At 40.7% G+C, this 18,476-nt stretch overlaps 1 protein-coding gene across 12 annotated transcripts in view; it reads left to right on the top strand.

Moving 5' to 3' along the window:
* kif1b (kinesin family member 1B) overlaps nucleotides 1–16,039 on the top strand; it is a 65,970-nt gene extending 49,931 nt beyond the window's left edge. For all 12 annotated transcript variants that reach the window (XM_042491108.1, XM_042491104.1, XM_042491107.1 and 9 more), the window contains 22 exons: nucleotides 679–797; nucleotides 1,186–1,271; nucleotides 1,609–1,738; nucleotides 2,062–2,215; nucleotides 3,027–3,117; nucleotides 3,217–3,335; nucleotides 3,491–3,546; nucleotides 5,214–5,322; nucleotides 6,012–6,078; nucleotides 6,349–6,433; nucleotides 6,936–7,041; nucleotides 9,240–9,354; nucleotides 10,162–10,295; nucleotides 10,390–10,451; nucleotides 10,536–10,681; nucleotides 10,869–11,129; nucleotides 11,253–11,324; nucleotides 11,424–11,545; nucleotides 11,641–11,793; nucleotides 12,070–12,262; nucleotides 13,247–13,365; nucleotides 13,515–16,039. In XM_042491108.1, the coding sequence (XP_042347042.1) occupies nucleotides 679–797; nucleotides 1,186–1,271; nucleotides 1,609–1,738; nucleotides 2,062–2,215; nucleotides 3,027–3,117; nucleotides 3,217–3,335; nucleotides 3,491–3,546; nucleotides 5,214–5,322; nucleotides 6,012–6,078; nucleotides 6,349–6,433; nucleotides 6,936–7,041; nucleotides 9,240–9,354; nucleotides 10,162–10,295; nucleotides 10,390–10,451; nucleotides 10,536–10,681; nucleotides 10,869–11,129; nucleotides 11,253–11,324; nucleotides 11,424–11,545; nucleotides 11,641–11,793; nucleotides 12,070–12,262; nucleotides 13,247–13,365; nucleotides 13,515–13,557 (2,542 nt within the window). In that variant the 3' untranslated portion in view covers nucleotides 13,558–16,039. The remainder of the gene's footprint in view (nucleotides 1–678; nucleotides 798–1,185; nucleotides 1,272–1,608; nucleotides 1,739–2,061; nucleotides 2,216–3,026; nucleotides 3,118–3,216; nucleotides 3,336–3,490; nucleotides 3,547–5,213; nucleotides 5,323–6,011; nucleotides 6,079–6,348; nucleotides 6,434–6,935; nucleotides 7,042–9,239; nucleotides 9,355–10,161; nucleotides 10,296–10,389; nucleotides 10,452–10,535; nucleotides 10,682–10,868; nucleotides 11,130–11,252; nucleotides 11,325–11,423; nucleotides 11,546–11,640; nucleotides 11,794–12,069; nucleotides 12,263–13,246; nucleotides 13,366–13,514) is intronic.
* Nucleotides 16,040–18,476: the final 2,437 nt, after the last annotated feature.

The following is an 18,476-nucleotide window of genomic DNA, read 5'->3' as shown; positions in this document are numbered from 1 at the left end:
GCCTTGGCCTTGAGTCTCCCAGCAGAGGGAGAGGAGGAGGAGGGAGGGGCGACAGAGAAAGAGCAGGTCACCAAGGGTGCAGCAAAACAAATCAAGCCCCACAAAACAAAAAGTCAGTGAGTGTGTGAGTTAGAGACTAACGTCGCCATAATACGACACAATAAACCACTCTTTTTACGGCCTTTACTGCTGGATCCCTGGTGATCTGTCATCACCCCGTCACGCAGTTTAAAAATATTGTGTATGGTTTGAACTGCTGCTGATTTCAGTGCCCTGGAGCAATTAGAGTTTTGTTCACTTTTTATTCTTTGTTTTAGTTTTGCCTATTCCTTAACATATTGTCACTAATATTTTACTGTATGTTATAGTTGTTATTAATATATGTTAAACACTGGGTATTTTTGTGCTTAATTCAAGATGTTCAAATCATTAGGAAAATATACTTGATAATGTAGAGCTATCAGAAAATTGTCTCTATGTGACTGCTCCTGTTTTTGAGAAATTGCGTATCTAATTTACTTTTAATGGGCATAATTAAATGCAACAGATGGCAGTTACATAACAAAATATGCATTATAATAAATGCAATTTTAATATCCTCTGGATTCAACGACTGCAGTTGTTCCCCGCTGCACCAGCATCAGATTTTCACGTCTCTCTCTTCGTTTTTACTCTCAGAGCTTTCGTGTACCTGAGCAACCTGCTTTACCCTGTGCCACTGGTGCACCGTGTTGCCATAGTAACAGAGAAGGGCGAGGTGCGTGGTTTCCTGCGTGTGGGGGTCCAGGCCATAGCTGGTGAGTAATTAATGAGATTGATGAGCAATAGTGTCAGGATTTTCATGACCAGGCTACATCCTGCTAATTATTGGTTTGATGTTGTCGTTGTGAAGCAGACTGTTTATCTGTAGTTGTCTGACAAACCTATCTGCAGAAGAGCAGTTAAAAAACAGACATTATTGCCAATATTTAGATACCAAAATACATGTAAGTCAAATCAGATAAATAAGTGGTTCTAACTTCGATTTTGACATCAGTGTGAAAACATTTTTGAAAAGCGGCTGATCTGGTGGCAAAGAGAAGATTCCCTCAGATTCTCTGTGTATTCCTTTTGATGTGCTTTGACAGTTTAAGTCAGCCGTGTCTGTGAGCGATCCTGATAAAAGTATGGGTTGTCTCTTTGTAGCTGACGAAGAGGCCCCGGACTATGGGTCAGGAGTTAGACAGTCAGGAACCGCCAAGATTTCCTTTGATGATGAGTACTTCAAAAAGGTAAGCCCCGAGACAGATGAAAGTACTTTTGAACTTGAAGACACACTTTTCTGTCTCTTTTCTGTGCGAGTGAGAGAGTGGGTGTATAATATTTGGGTTAAAACAAGACGGCAGAGGAGGTTGGTTTTCTCTGAATGTTGTATGCTGTTTGTTCATTTCCTATTTATCTTATAAAAACAAGTATAGATAAGAAGTAGCAGTTATCAGCCTCACTCCTTTTCATTAAGTATTGCTCAATAATATAGAAATGCCTTCACACAGGAGGTTTGTCTACTCCTTATCTTACTACGAGCTATATACTAATGCCTTCCTCCTCTTGCATCTGTCTCCTTTTCAGAATGACTTTCCCTCCACGGTTATGACCCGCTCTGGCATGTCCCTGGAAGAGCTGCGCATTGTGGAGGGTCAGGGCCAGAGTTCAGAGGTCATCACACCCTCAGAGGAGCTCAACAGAATCAATGACATGGGTACGACTGCCAGACCTTCACCTCTCCACTCATAAATTTCGACCTCTCAGCCCAATGGGAAACACTCTTGGCAGATGGTCCTGTTGAATGCAAAGGAGGGCTTTAAATGTATAGTTATGGAAATGAGACTGATGCAGGTTTTCTCACTTTGTGAAGGAATATTTCTACAAATCACAAGCTTGATAATGTGCAGAAACCAGTCTGATTGTACGGTGCAGAGCTTGGACTTCATACGTAGATTGCAGAGCACAGATGCAGGTGCAGCTCATTTTCGATAAATCACAGCTCAAGTCCCCCTAACCTTCCCCTGTGGCTTTCCTCAGACCTCAAGCTGGGTAACATCGCAGACACCAAGCTGAGCTGTGGTGACGGTCTGGCAGGCCAGCTGGAGGTGGGCAGCATCTTTACCTTCCGTGTTACAGTGCTCCAGGCCAGCGGCGTCCCGCCGGAGTACGCAGACATCTTCTGCCAGTTTAAGTGAGTGTCAATCCTCAAAAAATAGTCTGTCAGAGGGGGTCATGGAGCCTTTTGAAGTCTTAAAATGAATTGAATTCACATTAACTAACAAAAGGCCTTAAATGTTATTAAATTGTTGTTGAATTCAGATTGGATGGGTCTCAAATGTTTTTTAGTCAAGTCACTGCAAGAATTTCCAGTGTTGGCACTATTGAACACATAATTTTACCAGTGGGAGACAATTTGGCAAAAGACCAACAGACTTTTCACCTAACACCTGTATTTTTGCCCCTTTTAGGCATTTCAATCACACAATGAAACTTTATGGTTAAACTAAGCTCTTCTAGCCAGCCTGCTTGTTGTTGTTTTTTGATAAACACAGAGAGTATCATCAGTGACATCAATGTGTTTACTTGGTCTTGGAAAGTATATATTTTCACTTATGGTGTGGGTTTCCATTGCAGCTTTGGTCTTAATTTTATTTAATTTTAAGCAGTTCTTAAAAATTCTTAAATTTAGCTTGTTGACACCCATACGCACCCTGGTCTGTGGTAACTTAAATCTAAATATCAGTATGGTATAGTAAAAAAAAAAAAAAACAGCTTACTGAGGGATAAACTAATAAATTGCTATAATATTACAAAACTAAAATAAATTTACAATAAATATTGTGACTTGGCAGGTTTGAAAGCAATTTGAGTTCATTAATCAAGTCAAAATCAATAAAAAACATTCGCAGTCGAGAGAATAATTGCTGTCTACCCAGCTGTCATTGTACCATAAGGAACATCTTTTTTAAAAAAAATTAAAGTGACTCTCTTTCTTTCCTTAGTTTCTTGCATCGTCATGATGAGGCTTTTTCCACCGAGCCTCTGAAGAACACTGGGAAAGGAGCTCCACTGGGCTTTTACCACGTCCAGAACGTGAGTGCACACACACTCAAAACTAGCTCACACAAGCTGCATTTGAACAGCTTTTTGTTCATAAATTTTGACAACCCTTTTTTTAAAATGTTTTAACAGATTTCAGTTGAGGTCACAGAGTCCTTCATAGAATATATCAAGAGCAAACCCATTGTGTTTGAGGTGTTCGGCCACTACCAGCAGCACCCGCTGCATCTTCATGGCCAGGACCTGATCAGGTTGGTGGAGTTTCAGTCAGACATTATTCCGTGAAGATGCTAAATTTTTTTCTATTGCTGTGATTATAATCCATATTTAGTACACCGAATGGACTTTGTTACAATTTTCCGATTGGTTTCTGCAATTTAAGCTTTTTGTGCATTTATTTTAACAGTCCTCCAACACCATCAAGGAAATACTACCCTATCCCCATGCCTCTGTCTAAACCAGGTAAAGTTTTTAATGTCATCGCTCTGTAACAGCAGTATGTTCTGCACCTGTCACCCTCATTTTATCATGTTTCTGTTCTGTTCGTTACGGTTATATCAGCATGCCTCATATTTCCTTCCGCTTTTCTTTCATTTCTCGCTTCCTTTGGATTTTTGTTGTCTCATTTTTTCACCATCCATAATCCTCTTACCCAACTCCATGCTCCCTCTCCCACATCTCCTATTTCACATGTCCCCTCCAATCTCTCTCGACTTTCGTGCATCATACACTTGAACCCCAGACCATACCCGTAAGATAGAATTGGTCCGCTACCTGATGAGTGGCTACGTGAACGGCAAAGTGCTGGACACGCTGTCTGAGCATGCCAACGCTCTGGCCTCCTCTGCTGTGGCCAGTCTGGAGGACGAGGCCGACCAGCTCTCTCACTTCATCTTCCTCCCAGTGCCCAATGACCCTGTGCTAATTGTGCCCAGGCACCATGGTTGGTACAGCGCGCACTGTAGTAGCCGAGGCATTAGATGCACCTGTGTTGTAGTGATTAGACTAGTGCTGTGCTTTGCTCACGTGGTGCTCTGGGACTGCAGACAGAAGCATCACAAAGCTCTGCAGTGGTTGTGTGTGCTGCACCTCGCTGCAGGTCTATTTAGGTCCAGTCAGCTCAGTCCAACCCTCCCCTGTCGCTTACACACTGGCCTGAGCTGAACCCTGCAGGTAAACCTGCTGCGTGTGCCGAATCTTAAACCGAATAATGAAATGAGTATTTATCATAATCACAGAGGATCACTGACATGACGTTCACAGCAGAATTCAGAGGCTTAAGCTTTTATAGGTTCAGCTGCAGTCCAATTACGGTAGTTTTCATGTGGAATAATGTTCATTTCAACTGTATTGAACACAAATGAATGTAGCTGTGTGCCTCAGAGATTAGTCCGTTTCAACAGGAACATAATCCTGACGTGTCTGACAGCAGGGTGCTGTCAGTGGTGGTGTAATCTGTGATTTAGCTTCTCATAGCATCTCAGTATGTGCAGCTGTTGGGTTTGTATAAAATTATGTTTTATTGCCTGTTTTCTGTGTCCAGCTTTTGCAGTAATAATGGACTTAATGATTAACACGTCCTTTAAAGATATACTATGCAGGGATTGTCGTTTACTGTTTGCAAACATTATAGGCAGTTAAAGCTAACGTCAGATTCATTTTTGTTTGTGATATTTGCAATTTATTTATTTTTGTAAATTCCCCTCGGATGCATGCTGCTTACGATATTGCACTTGATCGGTGCCTTTTTGTAAAGTCCGGACCTCACCTGCATGCTGTGCTCAGGAATGTCCTGAACACAACAAAATAAGAAAATAAGTGAATACGGGCAGAGGGCTGTGTCTCTGAAGATGAACACACCACCATGCACTTGTAGTGGGAAAGGTAGAAAAAAAGGGATTACCTTTGTATGGGCCTATACATCATTTGTTTTGGGGATCCTGCAACGTATACCTTTAAATATCGGTGGTACAGTATGTATGTGGGCAAATAGCTCAATCCAGGTTTAGCAGTGTGTTCACATCACATATCCAACTTCCATTTATTGATCTTACTTTCAATGTAAATATCTATTACTCATTTTCCTTGATTACCCTCTGACATTATGTGTGTGTGTCTGTGTGTGTCAGTTCCAGCCACCAAGTTGAACACCATCACCAAGTCCAACCTGGGTCAGTGTGTCAGCAAGTACGACCTGCTGGTCTGGTTTGAGATCAGCGAGCTGGAGCCCACTGGAGAGTGAGTGTCTACACATTCATCTCATATTCACGTACAGCAGCAAATAAAGCACTATGAAATACTTTAATTATACAAATCAAACACGTTCATGTTTCATTTAAAAAAAGACATAACGTCAGATATATCAGATTTATTTCTGAGTGCTGTTGAAGTTGAAAGCAGTACTCAGACAAAGAAAACAAAACATAATGGGTGATGAATATATGAAAACAAGTAAAAGGTTATTACAGGAAGAAATACCATATATAGATTAAAACATTAAAGATGTACACAGTATTTCTGGGTTCCAACAAGAGTCACACTACATGAAACAACACTTGTTAAACATGTCTCCTGATGCCAGAACCTATCAGTTACCTCTCAATATGAGCCATGATATCATATGACAAACCTGATATGACAGGGCCATAAAAATGGAAGTTGTTGTGAGTTTTGTAAGTGTCAGTGTGGGTGAGAGTCTTTGGACCTCAGGGCTCTACTTTGGCATATATCAGCAGCATATGAACAATAAGTCAGTCTTAACTCCATGGAAAAAATAGATTTGAGGGGTTTAGCTGAGAACCAGAATAGTCCTCACTTATGTGTGCCGTTTTCCAGATGGTGGATGTCTTATTTTTTAATACATGCATTATTTAAATAGTCCTCCAGAACACCATGAGCTATGTTAAAAGACCTCTCTTCTTCCACAGGTACATCCCAGCTGTAGTGGATCACAGTGGAGGACTGCCCTGCCACGGCACCTATCTACTGCACCAGGTACCGGAGATCTTCACAAATTGCTGAATTTTCTGCTAATTTCAGCAGAAAATTTCTTGTTGTGGGACTAATTTAAGATTATATTATTTTATCTAATCAAGCCGTTTGTATTGCGCACATTGTTAACTCACAAAAACAAAGGAAATGTCATATTTTATTCATTGTGTTCTGGAAAATAATATTTATTCTTTACAAAAAAAACCCCTACAAGCTTAATCTAGTTGCAGCTGTGTCTACTCTGATCATAAGCTCCTGTCATGTGTGCTGCAGGGGATCCAGCGGAGGATCACAGTGACTCTTATCCATGAGAAGGGAAGTGAGCTCCACTGGAAGGACGTCCGCGAGCTGGTCGTGGGTGAGCAGTCTTTCTTCAGGCATTACTAGTTCCACATTTTTACAGCAAACAGGCACCAAAGATACAAAACGCTGCTGTTTCACAGGTGAAGAGAAGAGGGTGTTGCTTGTTTCCTCATTCACACAGCAGACTCAGTGGACACCCTTATGATAGGATTCGACATCTTTCATTGTCTCAAAGGAAGCTGAGTTTGTGGGGCAGTGCTGAAAACATTTCCTCAGTCACAATTCCAGTCTGAGGAACTGTCTGTGTCGCCTCAGGCCGCCTTTCTCTTTAAGTAGTTTATACTGTAGCTGTGGCTGATGGACGATATAATTACATTTCACTTTGAGCTGCTGACATATTTTTATCACAAGTAAGCAGACATGCGTGTCTTAATGCTGGACGCTGTGACAACATGGCTGTTAATGGACAAACTGGCTGGTAAACTACTGTGTGGCTGAGCTCCGTTTATAATCTGTGACAGGATGTTGATGTGTTGTGCTGCGTTGTGTCCCACCAGGTCGTATCAGGAACAAGGCTGAAGTGGACGATAGTGCTGCTGATGCCGTCCTGTCCCTCAACATCATTTCAGCCAAGAACATCAAGTCGTCCCACAACTCCAACAGGTAACTAATGCCCACTGACTGTCCAAAATAAACAGCATACTGCTTGTTGTCTGTATGATTATTAGTTCAGGTCTAACCTAAATAACTTTGTTTTAATGCAGCAAATGTCAGCTCAGCTATTTTCTCATTTTTCCATTATTCCATAATTTCTTTTTCTCATGTCCAGCATACACTGAAAGACTTTTTAAAGACTTAAACCTGACACCCTCCCACATTTGAAGGGAAAATCTTACAGTGTGTGACTCGTTCACACATACACACTTTTACTGTTACTCTAGAGGGTTTTTGCAAAGACAAGGGATCTTGCAGAGTCACTATTTGCAAGACTACAACTAGATTCCTTTGAGATTATTTCCCATCCTGCTCCCTGTGAAAAATAACTCCCTTTAGGAAATATGACATATTACTACTTCTTTACATGTCCACAAAAACACATAACTAGAAACACAAGATAAAAGGCGTCATATGTCAACAGTATTATTGTCAATTCTGCATTAATATAATCCATAAAAGCTTGTGTACGAAGTTAACAATTTGGATTTGATTGTCTTAACTTGCTACCAGCCTGTGTCGGTTAGCTGCGCTATTTTGGTTGGAGGAGATCTTAAGATTGTTTATCACTAGAATAAGTGCTGGTTGTTGATGGCGAATTAAACAGACTCTTGCCGCTCCGTGCTTGGTGCTGGAGAGAGCGCAGATAATATTCACTGTTTGCGTGAGCCAAGAACAAAAAGTTACAATAATATCAAACAAGTTCAATTTTGTTGGGGCGACGAGACACGAAAAAGACTAACTCAAGTCCAAGTTTAATGACCTCCTTGCACCAAATGTTCGAGATCACAGGAGTGCACAACTGAGGTAAAACTCTCAAGACTTTATTCAAACATTGAAAATGTGCCTTCGACAGTAAAATAGATTGAAAAGCTGTTTGGTGTAAGGCTGGCAATAAAAACGGTAGAACAGTAACAGGCAACATCTGTGTGTGTCCCATGTCTTTAAATTTGCTGAAGGCTCAGTGGAATCATTGCATGAAAATTTCCATTTTCACTGCTGTTGATTTTCATGTTAATTTGCTCCATTGTCTGTTGCCTGACTCTCTGTGCCTCTCTCTCTTTTTTTTGTCTGTGCACTCTCTTCTTTCCTCCTGCTGCGGCTGGACTCTTGATTGTGCTCAGGCTTTCTATTGATAAGGATATTGATAGGTACCAGTGACCAGAGAACATAAGGCTCCTTCTGTGAAAGACCTTTATGCTTCTCTTTAGTCCTGTAGATCCATAGAAATAAGTTCACCACAGTTTGTGTTTTCTGTTGGCATGTTGCATTAGGTCTGCCTTTATTTCCATCAATATATAGAGTTTAAAAAAAAAAATCCCGTTCCAACATATTTATGGACAAGTAAAGGCAATCTTACATGCAAATGCAAATCCCTTTTTTGTATTCGTTTGTGTCATGGTATGTTGATCTCCTGTGGCACCCGGATTCAAAATGAATGCTTTCCTCTCAGCTGTTATTCACTGTTTGAGTCCTAGCTCAATAACAACCAAGGCCATTGAGGCACCAGCAGGGCAGCTCTGGCTCTCAGTCTGTGGGTAAGAGTGCCCCCTGCTGCCAAAGACAGGAACAACGTAACACTGAAGCAAGCAACACAAACAGTCATTTTATATTAAACAATGTGCCACAAATTAATGTGTTCCCTTTGGTTAATATATCTGTAAAGTAGTCTGATGGTCATTACATAGATACTATGAGGTATACTATTTGTATCACAGTTTAAACATGACATGCAGAACATACTGTGTGCTCTGCCTGCTGCTGGCTTCACGCGCCACATTCCTGACACTCTGTTAATGACTGTGGCTCCTGATCACGTTGTGTCTGTTGTTAAGCTCTCACCTCGCTGTGCTTCCTCACATCTTGTCATGACTTAGAATAAGTGTGAGGGCCACTTCAGTCACTGCAAAGTTCACCGTCATAGTCGTTCTCCACCACTACAAAATGATCTATGACTCTCTGTGTGGTTATTTATAAAATTAGACTAGTTCCTTGTAGTTAAGTCACAGCTGCTCTTTCCACACAGATCCCACACTTCCTGTTGTTTACAAATCACTGACTACGACTTTATGGAAGATAACACGTGTAAGTTAATTTTGCTGTAATTTTGCTAAAAAGTAAATATATTTTTGGTTTTCCCCCTTCAGGACTTTCTACCGCTTTGAGGCAGTGTGGGACAGCTCCCTGCACAACTCCCTCCTGCTAAACCGAGTCACTCCGTACGGAGAGAAGATATACATGACCCTGTCTGCATATCTGGAGGTCAGTCACTGCTCTACTGTGTTGCACCTTTTTGCATAGAGCTGTGTTGCTGCAAGTCCTCTGCATTACGCAGCACAGCTTTATCTATCTCTAGTTGTTTTATTTTGGTTTTTGTATTTGCAAAAGCTGTAAATAGTACACAGTATTTATTTATTTATTTTTTTGTTACCACTTTGGACAAGGTTTCGAGCAAGCTGAGCCAATATCAGAAAGTGGTGTTTAAACCTTAAAAGGACTTGTTGGTCAGCGGAAAGCATCACTGTGGTGCCCCAGTATTTCACAGGGTAGAGTGCATACTACTAAGGCATGAAGTCTTTACCAGAGCAGCTGGGTTAGAGTCTGAGGGGGTCCTTTGCTTTGCCTTTACACTCTCCTTTTGTATTTTTATCACTATCATAATAAACGCCAAAAAATCTATGTTTAAACAGAGAATCATCACTTGCATGTCGCAGGGCATCTTGGAAAAAAAAGCTTGCCATTTTTTTTTTTTTAATTTCTAATTTTTTAAAAATTCATTCAACCCAGATTTTATAGAAATGTGAGCCAACAAAGCTATGGTTCATAATTGACAAAGTGCAGATGTTCCTCTGTTTGGTTTTGCATAAAAAATTTCAGCAGCTGTCATGTTGAAGATGATGTGATGGCAGTTTAACGCGGCATTGCTAAGGCCATCTGCTAAGAATCTCGCCTACACTGAGGGAAATAAAAAAAAGAGAGAGAGAAAGACCTGGTACTAAAATGTGGCATATGTTTTACCCCCTCGGATGTCAGCGTATCTAAAACACTGGCTGTGTCTCCTCTTCACAGCTGGACCACTGCATCCAGCCTGCTATTATTACCAAAGATATCTGCATGGTCTTCTACTCCAGAGACGCAAAGATCTCTCCTCCCCGTTCCCTCAGGAACCTCTTTGGGAGTGGGTACTCCAAAACCCCTGACTGGTGAGACTTTAGACTTCAGACCAAATTTAAGACAAATGGATCATGTTAGATCCGTACAGTCTTCTTAAAAAGAATCTCCTCTGCTTTATCGCAGCAATCGAGTTACTGGCATCTACGAGCTGAGCTTGTGCAAGATGTCTGACACTGGGAGTCCAGGTGAGCAGACTACATCCACAGATGATTTAAGAGAAGCTGCCATTTTATCAGCTTTGTTCTAATGTGTGCGTTTGTCTCGAGCAGGGATGCAGCGGAGGAGGAGGAAGGTTTTGGACACATCAGTGGCTTATGTGCGTGGAGAGGAGAACCTAGCCGGCTGGAGGCCCAGAGGAGACAGTCTCATCGCGGAGCACCAATGGGAGCTGGAAAAAATGGAGCAGCTGCATGAGGTGGGTCCTTAAAAAACAACTGCAATTTAAAAAACAAATCCTCCTTTTGACCTGCCAAGGCTTTGCCTTGTCTCCCCATTGTCCCCATCTAGTATCCCACAGAGAAAATTAACCACTTTCCTTGTACAAAGTCCCTTCCTACAATGGAAATAATTAGCACCTAACTCCATCTCTGTAATTTGTCCAGGTGGAGAAGACCCGTCACCTGCTCCTGCTGCGGGAGAAGCTGGGAGACGCAGCTCCGGTGGGAGCAGCTCCCACCACAAAGTCCCTGAGCGAGTTACTGTCCCCCAGCATGAGCTCAGACAGCCTCTCCACATCCACCTCCATCTCCTCTCAGATCTCCAGCACCACCTTTGAGAGCGCCATCACGCCCAGCGAGAGCAGCGGCTACGACTCGGCCGACATCGAGAGCCTGGTGGATCGTGAGAAGGAGCTGGCTACTAAGGTGAGAGCAGCGTCAGTACTGTGGGACACTGACAGTGATGATGTCTTCGCTGCAAAGTTCAGCAACTGGTGGCAGCTGCCTCTCCTCCTCTAACAGATCAGTGTGATATTTGTTCTCATGTAGTGCCTGCGCCTCCTGACACATACCTTCAACAGTGAATATAACCAAGTGGTCAACAGTATTAGTGACTGCAAGGTAAGTAATGACAGAAAGAAACTTCCTTTAAAAGCAGTTCATATGTTTCTCTCAATAATCTATATTAACAAATACGTCATGCTCTTTTTTTTCCCTCAGCTGTCTGATATCTCACCAATGGGACGAGACCCGTCAGTGACCAGCTTCAGCAGCGCCACCCTCACCCCGTCCTCCACCTGCCCCTCTCTGTCCGACTCACGCTGTGGCTCCATAGACCAGAAGTAAAACATTTTACACTCAACACACATTTTTTTTTTTGTAGATTTAGTTTAAAGGCTGTCACCCCGATGTTAACTTGGCGCACTTTGTTCCTAAGGACCCCAGAGAACAGCTCCCGTGCCTCCAGTCCCTCCTGCTCAGACTATGAAAACTTCCCAATGGTTCCCACTTTGGAGACGTCCTACCTAGCGCGGGCTGGGAAGAACGAGTTCCTCAACTTGGTGCCTGATATTGAAGAAATGAGGCCAGGGTGAGTGCTTGCATTTTGGCTCTTCCGCTAGACTTAAAGATTTTCTCTTCTTTTCACTTTTATGTGCAGTGATGTAATTTTAGAAAGTCAATATGAGATGCATCTCACAGAGCAAACACAAATAGATAATCCTGTTTTCCAGTCCAAGCAGAGACGATGTGAATTGATTTCTTAACTCTGGTGTTTTCAACCAAACCTAATTTCCTTCTGCAGACAAACAAGCACTGCCTCAACTTTTTGCTTTTTTCACTGAGCTCTTTCTTGCTCCTTTTTCAGATCGGTAGTTTCGAAGAAAGGTTTCCTGAGCTTTATGGAGCCGCGCTCCAATTCGTGGGTGAAGCACTTTGTGGTCGTGCGCCGACCCTATGTCTTCATCTACAACAGCGACAAGGACCCGGTGGAGCGGGGTGTCCTCAACCTCTCCACAGCACAGGTGGAATACAGTGAAGACCAGCAGGCCATGCTCAAGGTAGAGTGTCGAGTCATCAGGTGTATCCTGCTTCCCAACAACTAATTTGTCACCTCCAACAGATAATTAACTGAACATCCACACAGTGCAATACCACCGTCTGTGTGATAAAGATGAATGACATGAGAGCTCCCCAAAGGTGAAGCAAAACATCTTAATCTCCCCTCAAAGACCGGCTGCAGTACAGGTCATAAAGCCGACCTCTTCCATTTTAGGGAACGGGACATGAGCCAAATTGAGAGATCAAAATACATTAAAAAAAGGAACATTTGGACAATAATCAGGAGGATAGGAACTACCTAAAATGACACAAACTATCATTGGAGAAAATGTGTATGTGGTTTTAATTAGTTACATTATGCCATAAAAAGAAGATTTGACATGATTGACGGCTGTGTGTGCTAATTGGTTTGCTCGTGTCAGTGGAGCTGCTCGTCATTCGTTTAATGGCGAGAACTCGACATCAGAGAGACTTCTGCTGCGCTGACACTGACTCCAAATGATGTCACCAGTGCAAGATGGCAGCACCCTTATCTGGGATATTTCAACTTTATTATTTTACATCTCTTTATAAGAGCATCACATTTATCAGTCTTTTGCAAAAATCTGAAAATATATAGTTTTTTTCTATCGTCATGGCAATGTAAACTTTTTTTGAGTTAGTTGAATGGGAGTATCAGTAGAAAACTGTGGCGCCATTTGTATTCAGGTCAGTGTGTAAATGAAAGGAAATAATTGCCTTTCAAGTTTTTTAAAATTCAAAAAGCAGTGTTGCAAACAGATCTGAGGAAACGTTTGTATCAATTTATCACGAGTAATATTATCCCAGTTTTCAATGCATACTTTCCTCACATCGTGTAGCTGTAGGAAAAAAATAACCTGGACAACAACTTTGAAAAAACTATTCTTCAGCAACCTGAAATCTGCATATATAGAAAACCCCAAAGACGTGCAGAATAAAAATATTTGTTGTTTTCGTTTTAGACTCCCAACACATTTGCTGTGTGCACAAAGCATCGAGGAATCCTCCTGCAGGCCAACAACGAGAAAGATATGAACGATTGGCTGTACGCGTTTAACCCTCTGCTAGCAGGAACGATAAGGTATGCACGCACACACACACACACACACACACACACACTGTCTCTCTTTTTCTCTCTCTTTTCTCTCCTAACCCTTAGCAGGAGGTGATTCTTTTTTCTCCAGGAGCTGCATTCTTGTCTTGTCACAACATAAAATCTTGTTCCTACAGATCTAAGCTGGCGAGGAGGCGTAGTGGCCTAATGAAGAACTGAGCGGGTCGACCGTCACACGGGAAACCACGGCTTCCATTGTTTCTGGAAAGCCTTTTGAACATACCAAGTGTTAACACTTATTAATCATTGTGATTCTTGACAGTTTTCTCTTGTAAGTAGACTTGTGGCTTAAGTCTCCTTTCATGCGACTAAAAGTTTCAGTTCCAGAGAAATTTGCCTCCCCTCTCTCCCTCCAACGACCCTCTGCCAACTTAGCTTTCTTCCTCTCTATTTCTCTCCCCCTCCTCCTCTTCCTCCTCAGCTGTTTGTGTTTTTGTTTTTATGACAATGTTTGGGTCTAATTTTGTTCCGCTTTGTTGTCATTCCCTAACTCCCTAACTAGTAGCATGTTGTAAAAGTCTACTTGTGTGTGCACGATTCTTCAGAAACTGTTCTTTCTGGCCACTAATTTTTCAGTTTTGCCAATCATCTGTAAAGAAATGGTCTCTATCAGTGTTATTTGTCTCCCGAGAAGAGTTAAAATTTTTTTTTGGTTTTTTTTTTTTTTTTTTTTTTTTAAATATGCCCGCATGATAACTGCAGCAGTCCTCAGGAGAAGAGCAAGTTTGCTTAATCAAAAATAATTAAAATCAAACAGATAACCTACAGTTGAAACCATGACAGGAAAATATACAGATATCTCTAAGCGATGTATTAGTTTACATTTTGCTACAGAAAGCAAGGCTAGTTAAAAATCTATTGCTGCTAATGAATTCATAGGTTTTTCTTCTCCTCGTGAGGTTTTCATCAGGCCGCTGCCTCTATAGCTCCCCTCTGCCTTTAGAAACAAAATGTTAAGTGTGAAAAACGTCTCCAAACTCAGTGAGACCGGAGGGCAGTGCTGGATTTCCACCCTCATCCATGTGATATTTAGATCCTACTCCTCAGCCCGCGTGCATTCACAAATGCCAACCCCGATAGTGCCGCCAGTCAGCAATTACTTAAAGTCATGCATTTGTGTCAAAATCCAAAATACATGCAAACATGTATGAAGATTATTTCATATCTTAGCAGCGAAATGTGACAATGGATTGTTCCTGCAGGAGTAAATATTTATCCCTGTCGTTTTTGCTATTTCATCTCAAGAAAAAAAACGGTTTCTAGGAGAGGAGGAGGAGGACGGACAGTTAAGAGAGATTTATGATTTGTACATACAGTCTGTTCTGGGATCAGTGTGGTAGTTAGCTCTCATTTAAAACATTCCTCCCAGCTCCTCTTGCCGTTTTTCTTACATGTTTAGGCCTCGAGAGAGTCTCAACATCTAGTTAAACCATCACGTCCGTGTGACACCGAAGACAAAACAAAACCTGGTGAAACAGGAGAAAAGAAAGGAGAATGAAGTTGCAATGCTCTAGCCTTGATGCCAGTAGATAATTGATGCAGCTGCTAACACATAGCCTGCAGGACAGTTAATAGGCTACCCCATGACTCCCCTCACTGTCACGACGGTGTCGGGTAAAATCTCTCAAGTGAAGTACTTACTGTTCAGCAGTGTTTTCATTTTCTGTTTGTGTCCTTGAATTGAAACTCATCTAATGCATTAGGTTCACATTTCTTTTTTTCTTCTTTTTTAATATAATTATTAACATTTTTTCTATTATGCTTTTAATCATTCCACAGTGAAGTTTTATATGAAATGTAACAGAGGGCATTTATTCTTAAGTTGTAACCAGCTCTATTGGTGTTTAACCTTATTTTGCACATTAACACATATCTATAGCAAGACGAGGGCAGGTCACACACGATGAGTCCAAGATTATTTCTGAGTATCAGGATAAGAGCACATATCAGGGCTACACTGGATAGCTGTTTCTGAGAAAGAAGGAGGAGATAATAAAGGGACATCATATGCTCAAAGGTTTTATTTCCGGTATTGTTTATGAAAATATTTGCTCTGTACATTGAACCACAGCTGCTACATTTGGCTCCTGATGAATTATGCCTCTGTTTCTTTAAAATAGTCGAAATGTGATGAGCACAGATAGGCTTTAAAAACTCTGGCCAACCAACCAGTAGTCTGCCTGCTGTGTCATGATAGAGATGTAATGATCGAAGGTGTTGAAACAGAGGCCACCATTGCCTGTTACAAGAATTTGCAGTGACACATCTTCACTGTTTGCTGATGTAAAGACAGAAAACATTTGCCTCAGAAATCAGAATTGCGGAGCATCACTGCCCTCGGGTTAGCCAACCTGCTGGACAGAGAAACAAAAACCTTCTGAAACGATGTTTTGTCTGTCAAGAGAAAAATTAATTTTGAAAAACCATCTATGCACTGATGAAGGCTCTAAGTGCAACGTACCTCACGTTAACCTCAGCGTACTGCATGAGATGCGAAATGAAGACCCGTCAGAGCAAACATTTTCACTTCACTGACTAATTTGCAGAGGTATATTATTTTGGATTGTGTATTTATTGTTTGCAATGTATATATTAGTTTGCAGCTCTTTGCACATATTAATAAAAGGTTCAACTAACTGATCAAATAAAGTCTGTGCGGTTTAGTTGTTCTACTCAGAGTGAACCAAATGATGGTGTGGCAGCCTCCTCCAGTCTGAACTGGGAGAGCGTTGAATGTACTATGAAGGTGTGTTTTTCCATCTTTCAAAAAGAAAAAGAGAACTAAAAGGGAGGTGAGTTACATTAGCGCTTCCTCTTTACCAGAAAGTGATTTGAGTGAAAGTCTGCGTTTAATTTGAAGAATATTTACTCACTACTCATGCTAGCCAGCCACTTGAGTCATAACAAAATAAGGGTGGTTTTTAACTTATTTTTTTCTAATATCAGGGAATATAATACAAAGTAGCTAGTGACATCTGTGATGACAGTATACTATTGTTGTGCTGGTGTCTTTCTTCACCTCAACACTTTTTTTTCTTCCGTTGATGCCTTTCAAAACAAAACTAGCCATGATATTTTCCATCTTCCCCTCTGACAATTAATATTAGTTCACTGCGTTCCCTTTGGATTTGTTCACCAAAAGACAAAACAAACCCACAACATCAACACTGTACATTATTTGTCAGACTGGTTTCATTTTCATACTTATTTTGTAAATATCTGTGTTGTATGGAGCTTGAATTAAAATGTAAATATGTTTACTGTATTTGTAATAAATATAATCCATTCGCTGTATAGCATAGATGTGTCATGCAGATATCCTAATTCTGTGTATGGTAATCTTGCACCATTGAACTGTTTAGTGAATGAGGCAACAATAAAAGTACAAACTGTGCATTAGCATAACAAGTGATGCCTGTTTGTCCTCTCCTTTATGCAGTTTGATGACCAGTCTTCATCTGTTTTCAAATTTTAAAACTTCCCGATACCTGTGCGCTACAGGAGCATCTCTGCCAGGAGTAGATTAGATTAGATTAGATGGGTTAAAAATGAGGAAAATAAAGATACCCATGGTTGGTCAGACTCAGTAGTAAATCAAAACTAAGAGAGTAAACAATCATTTTTATTTCTTAAAAAGAAAGTACTTGCAGTTAGGTGCATAATTTGTAAATTAACTTTGTAAATCAAACTCTTGACCGATCTATTAAATTTGACATAGAAGACAAAGTATATTTGATATCATAGTTTTGACTAAGTAAACTTGGCTTATCTTCTCATTATGTTTTATGATATCTCATACTTTTGATATAGACAAAATCCCAGCTTTGCTTCAATTAATTTTGTTAATTAATTGGTTAATTTTGACTTAATTGTGATGATTGATTTAAGAACTTGCTTTTGAATTTGTAAGACATGTTGACTTAGTATCTCACCATCATTAAGCACTTTTATTCTGGAATCTTTGCTACAACTCCCTCTATACATAGTATAGTATGTCGTGGAGAATCATGTAAAAACATAGTATAGTATGTCAAAGTCATGAACAAACATGGTAGTATGGTATGTCCATGCACGCTATTTTAGGTGGTTTTCAGATGTTTTCAGTTGGTTTTGGGACGTCATATTTTGAAATTTTTCGCCATATTGTAATATGGCATCGAAAATCGTTTGTTCGACATGTTGTTTTTTGCTGTTTTTGCAGCAGTCTATGCTTACGGCACGTCTCGGCATGGAATTTTCGGCAGTTTTCAGATGTTTTTGGGACGTCAAGTTTTGACATTCATCACCATACTAAAGTATGGCATTTTTTGTCGTATTTTTGACATGCTGTATTATGGTGTTTTAGACAGTTTTTGCAACATTCTAAGCTATGGCATATCTCGCGACGCTATTTAGCGGGTTTCAGATGTTTTCAGTTGGTTTTGGGGCATCATATTTTGAAATTCTTCGCCATATTATAATATGGCATTTAAAGTCATTTGTTCAACATGTTTGACATGCTTTGACATGTTTTTTGCTGTTTTTGCAACAGTCTGTGCTTATGGCTTATGTTCTGTGCTCTCGGCATGGTATTTTCAGCAGTTTTCAGAGGTTTTTGGGACATGTCAAATGTTGACATTTATCACCATACTAAAGTATGGCATTTTTGGTTGTTTTTTGACATGCCATGTTATGGTGTTTTTGGCCATTTTGCAACATTCTATGTTATGGCGTGTCTCAGTACGCTATTTAGGCAGTTTTCAGCTGTTTTTGGGACATGTCAAATTTTGACATTTTCGCCATACTATAGCATGGCAATTTCGGTAGTTTTTCCAACATGCTGTATTATGATGCTTGGGCCGTTTTTGCATCATTCTGTGCTATGGTGTGTCCTGGCATGCTGTCTTAGGCTATTTTCAGCTGTTTCCAGATGTTTTTGGGACGTCATATTTTGACATTTCTTTCGCCATATAGTATGGCATTATTGGTCCTTTTTTTCGACATGCCATATTATGGTGTTTTGGGCCGTTTTGCAGCGTTCTATGCTATGGCATGTCTCTGCATGCTTTTATAGGCAGTTTTCAGCTGTTTTGGGGATG

Source organism: Plectropomus leopardus, chromosome 8 (assembly GCF_008729295.1).
Source record: "Plectropomus leopardus isolate mb chromosome 8, YSFRI_Pleo_2.0, whole genome shotgun sequence".
NCBI classification, from domain to species: Eukaryota; Metazoa; Chordata; class Actinopteri; order Perciformes; family Serranidae; genus Plectropomus; species Plectropomus leopardus.
This window is presented reverse-complemented; position numbering and strand designations above follow the sequence as displayed.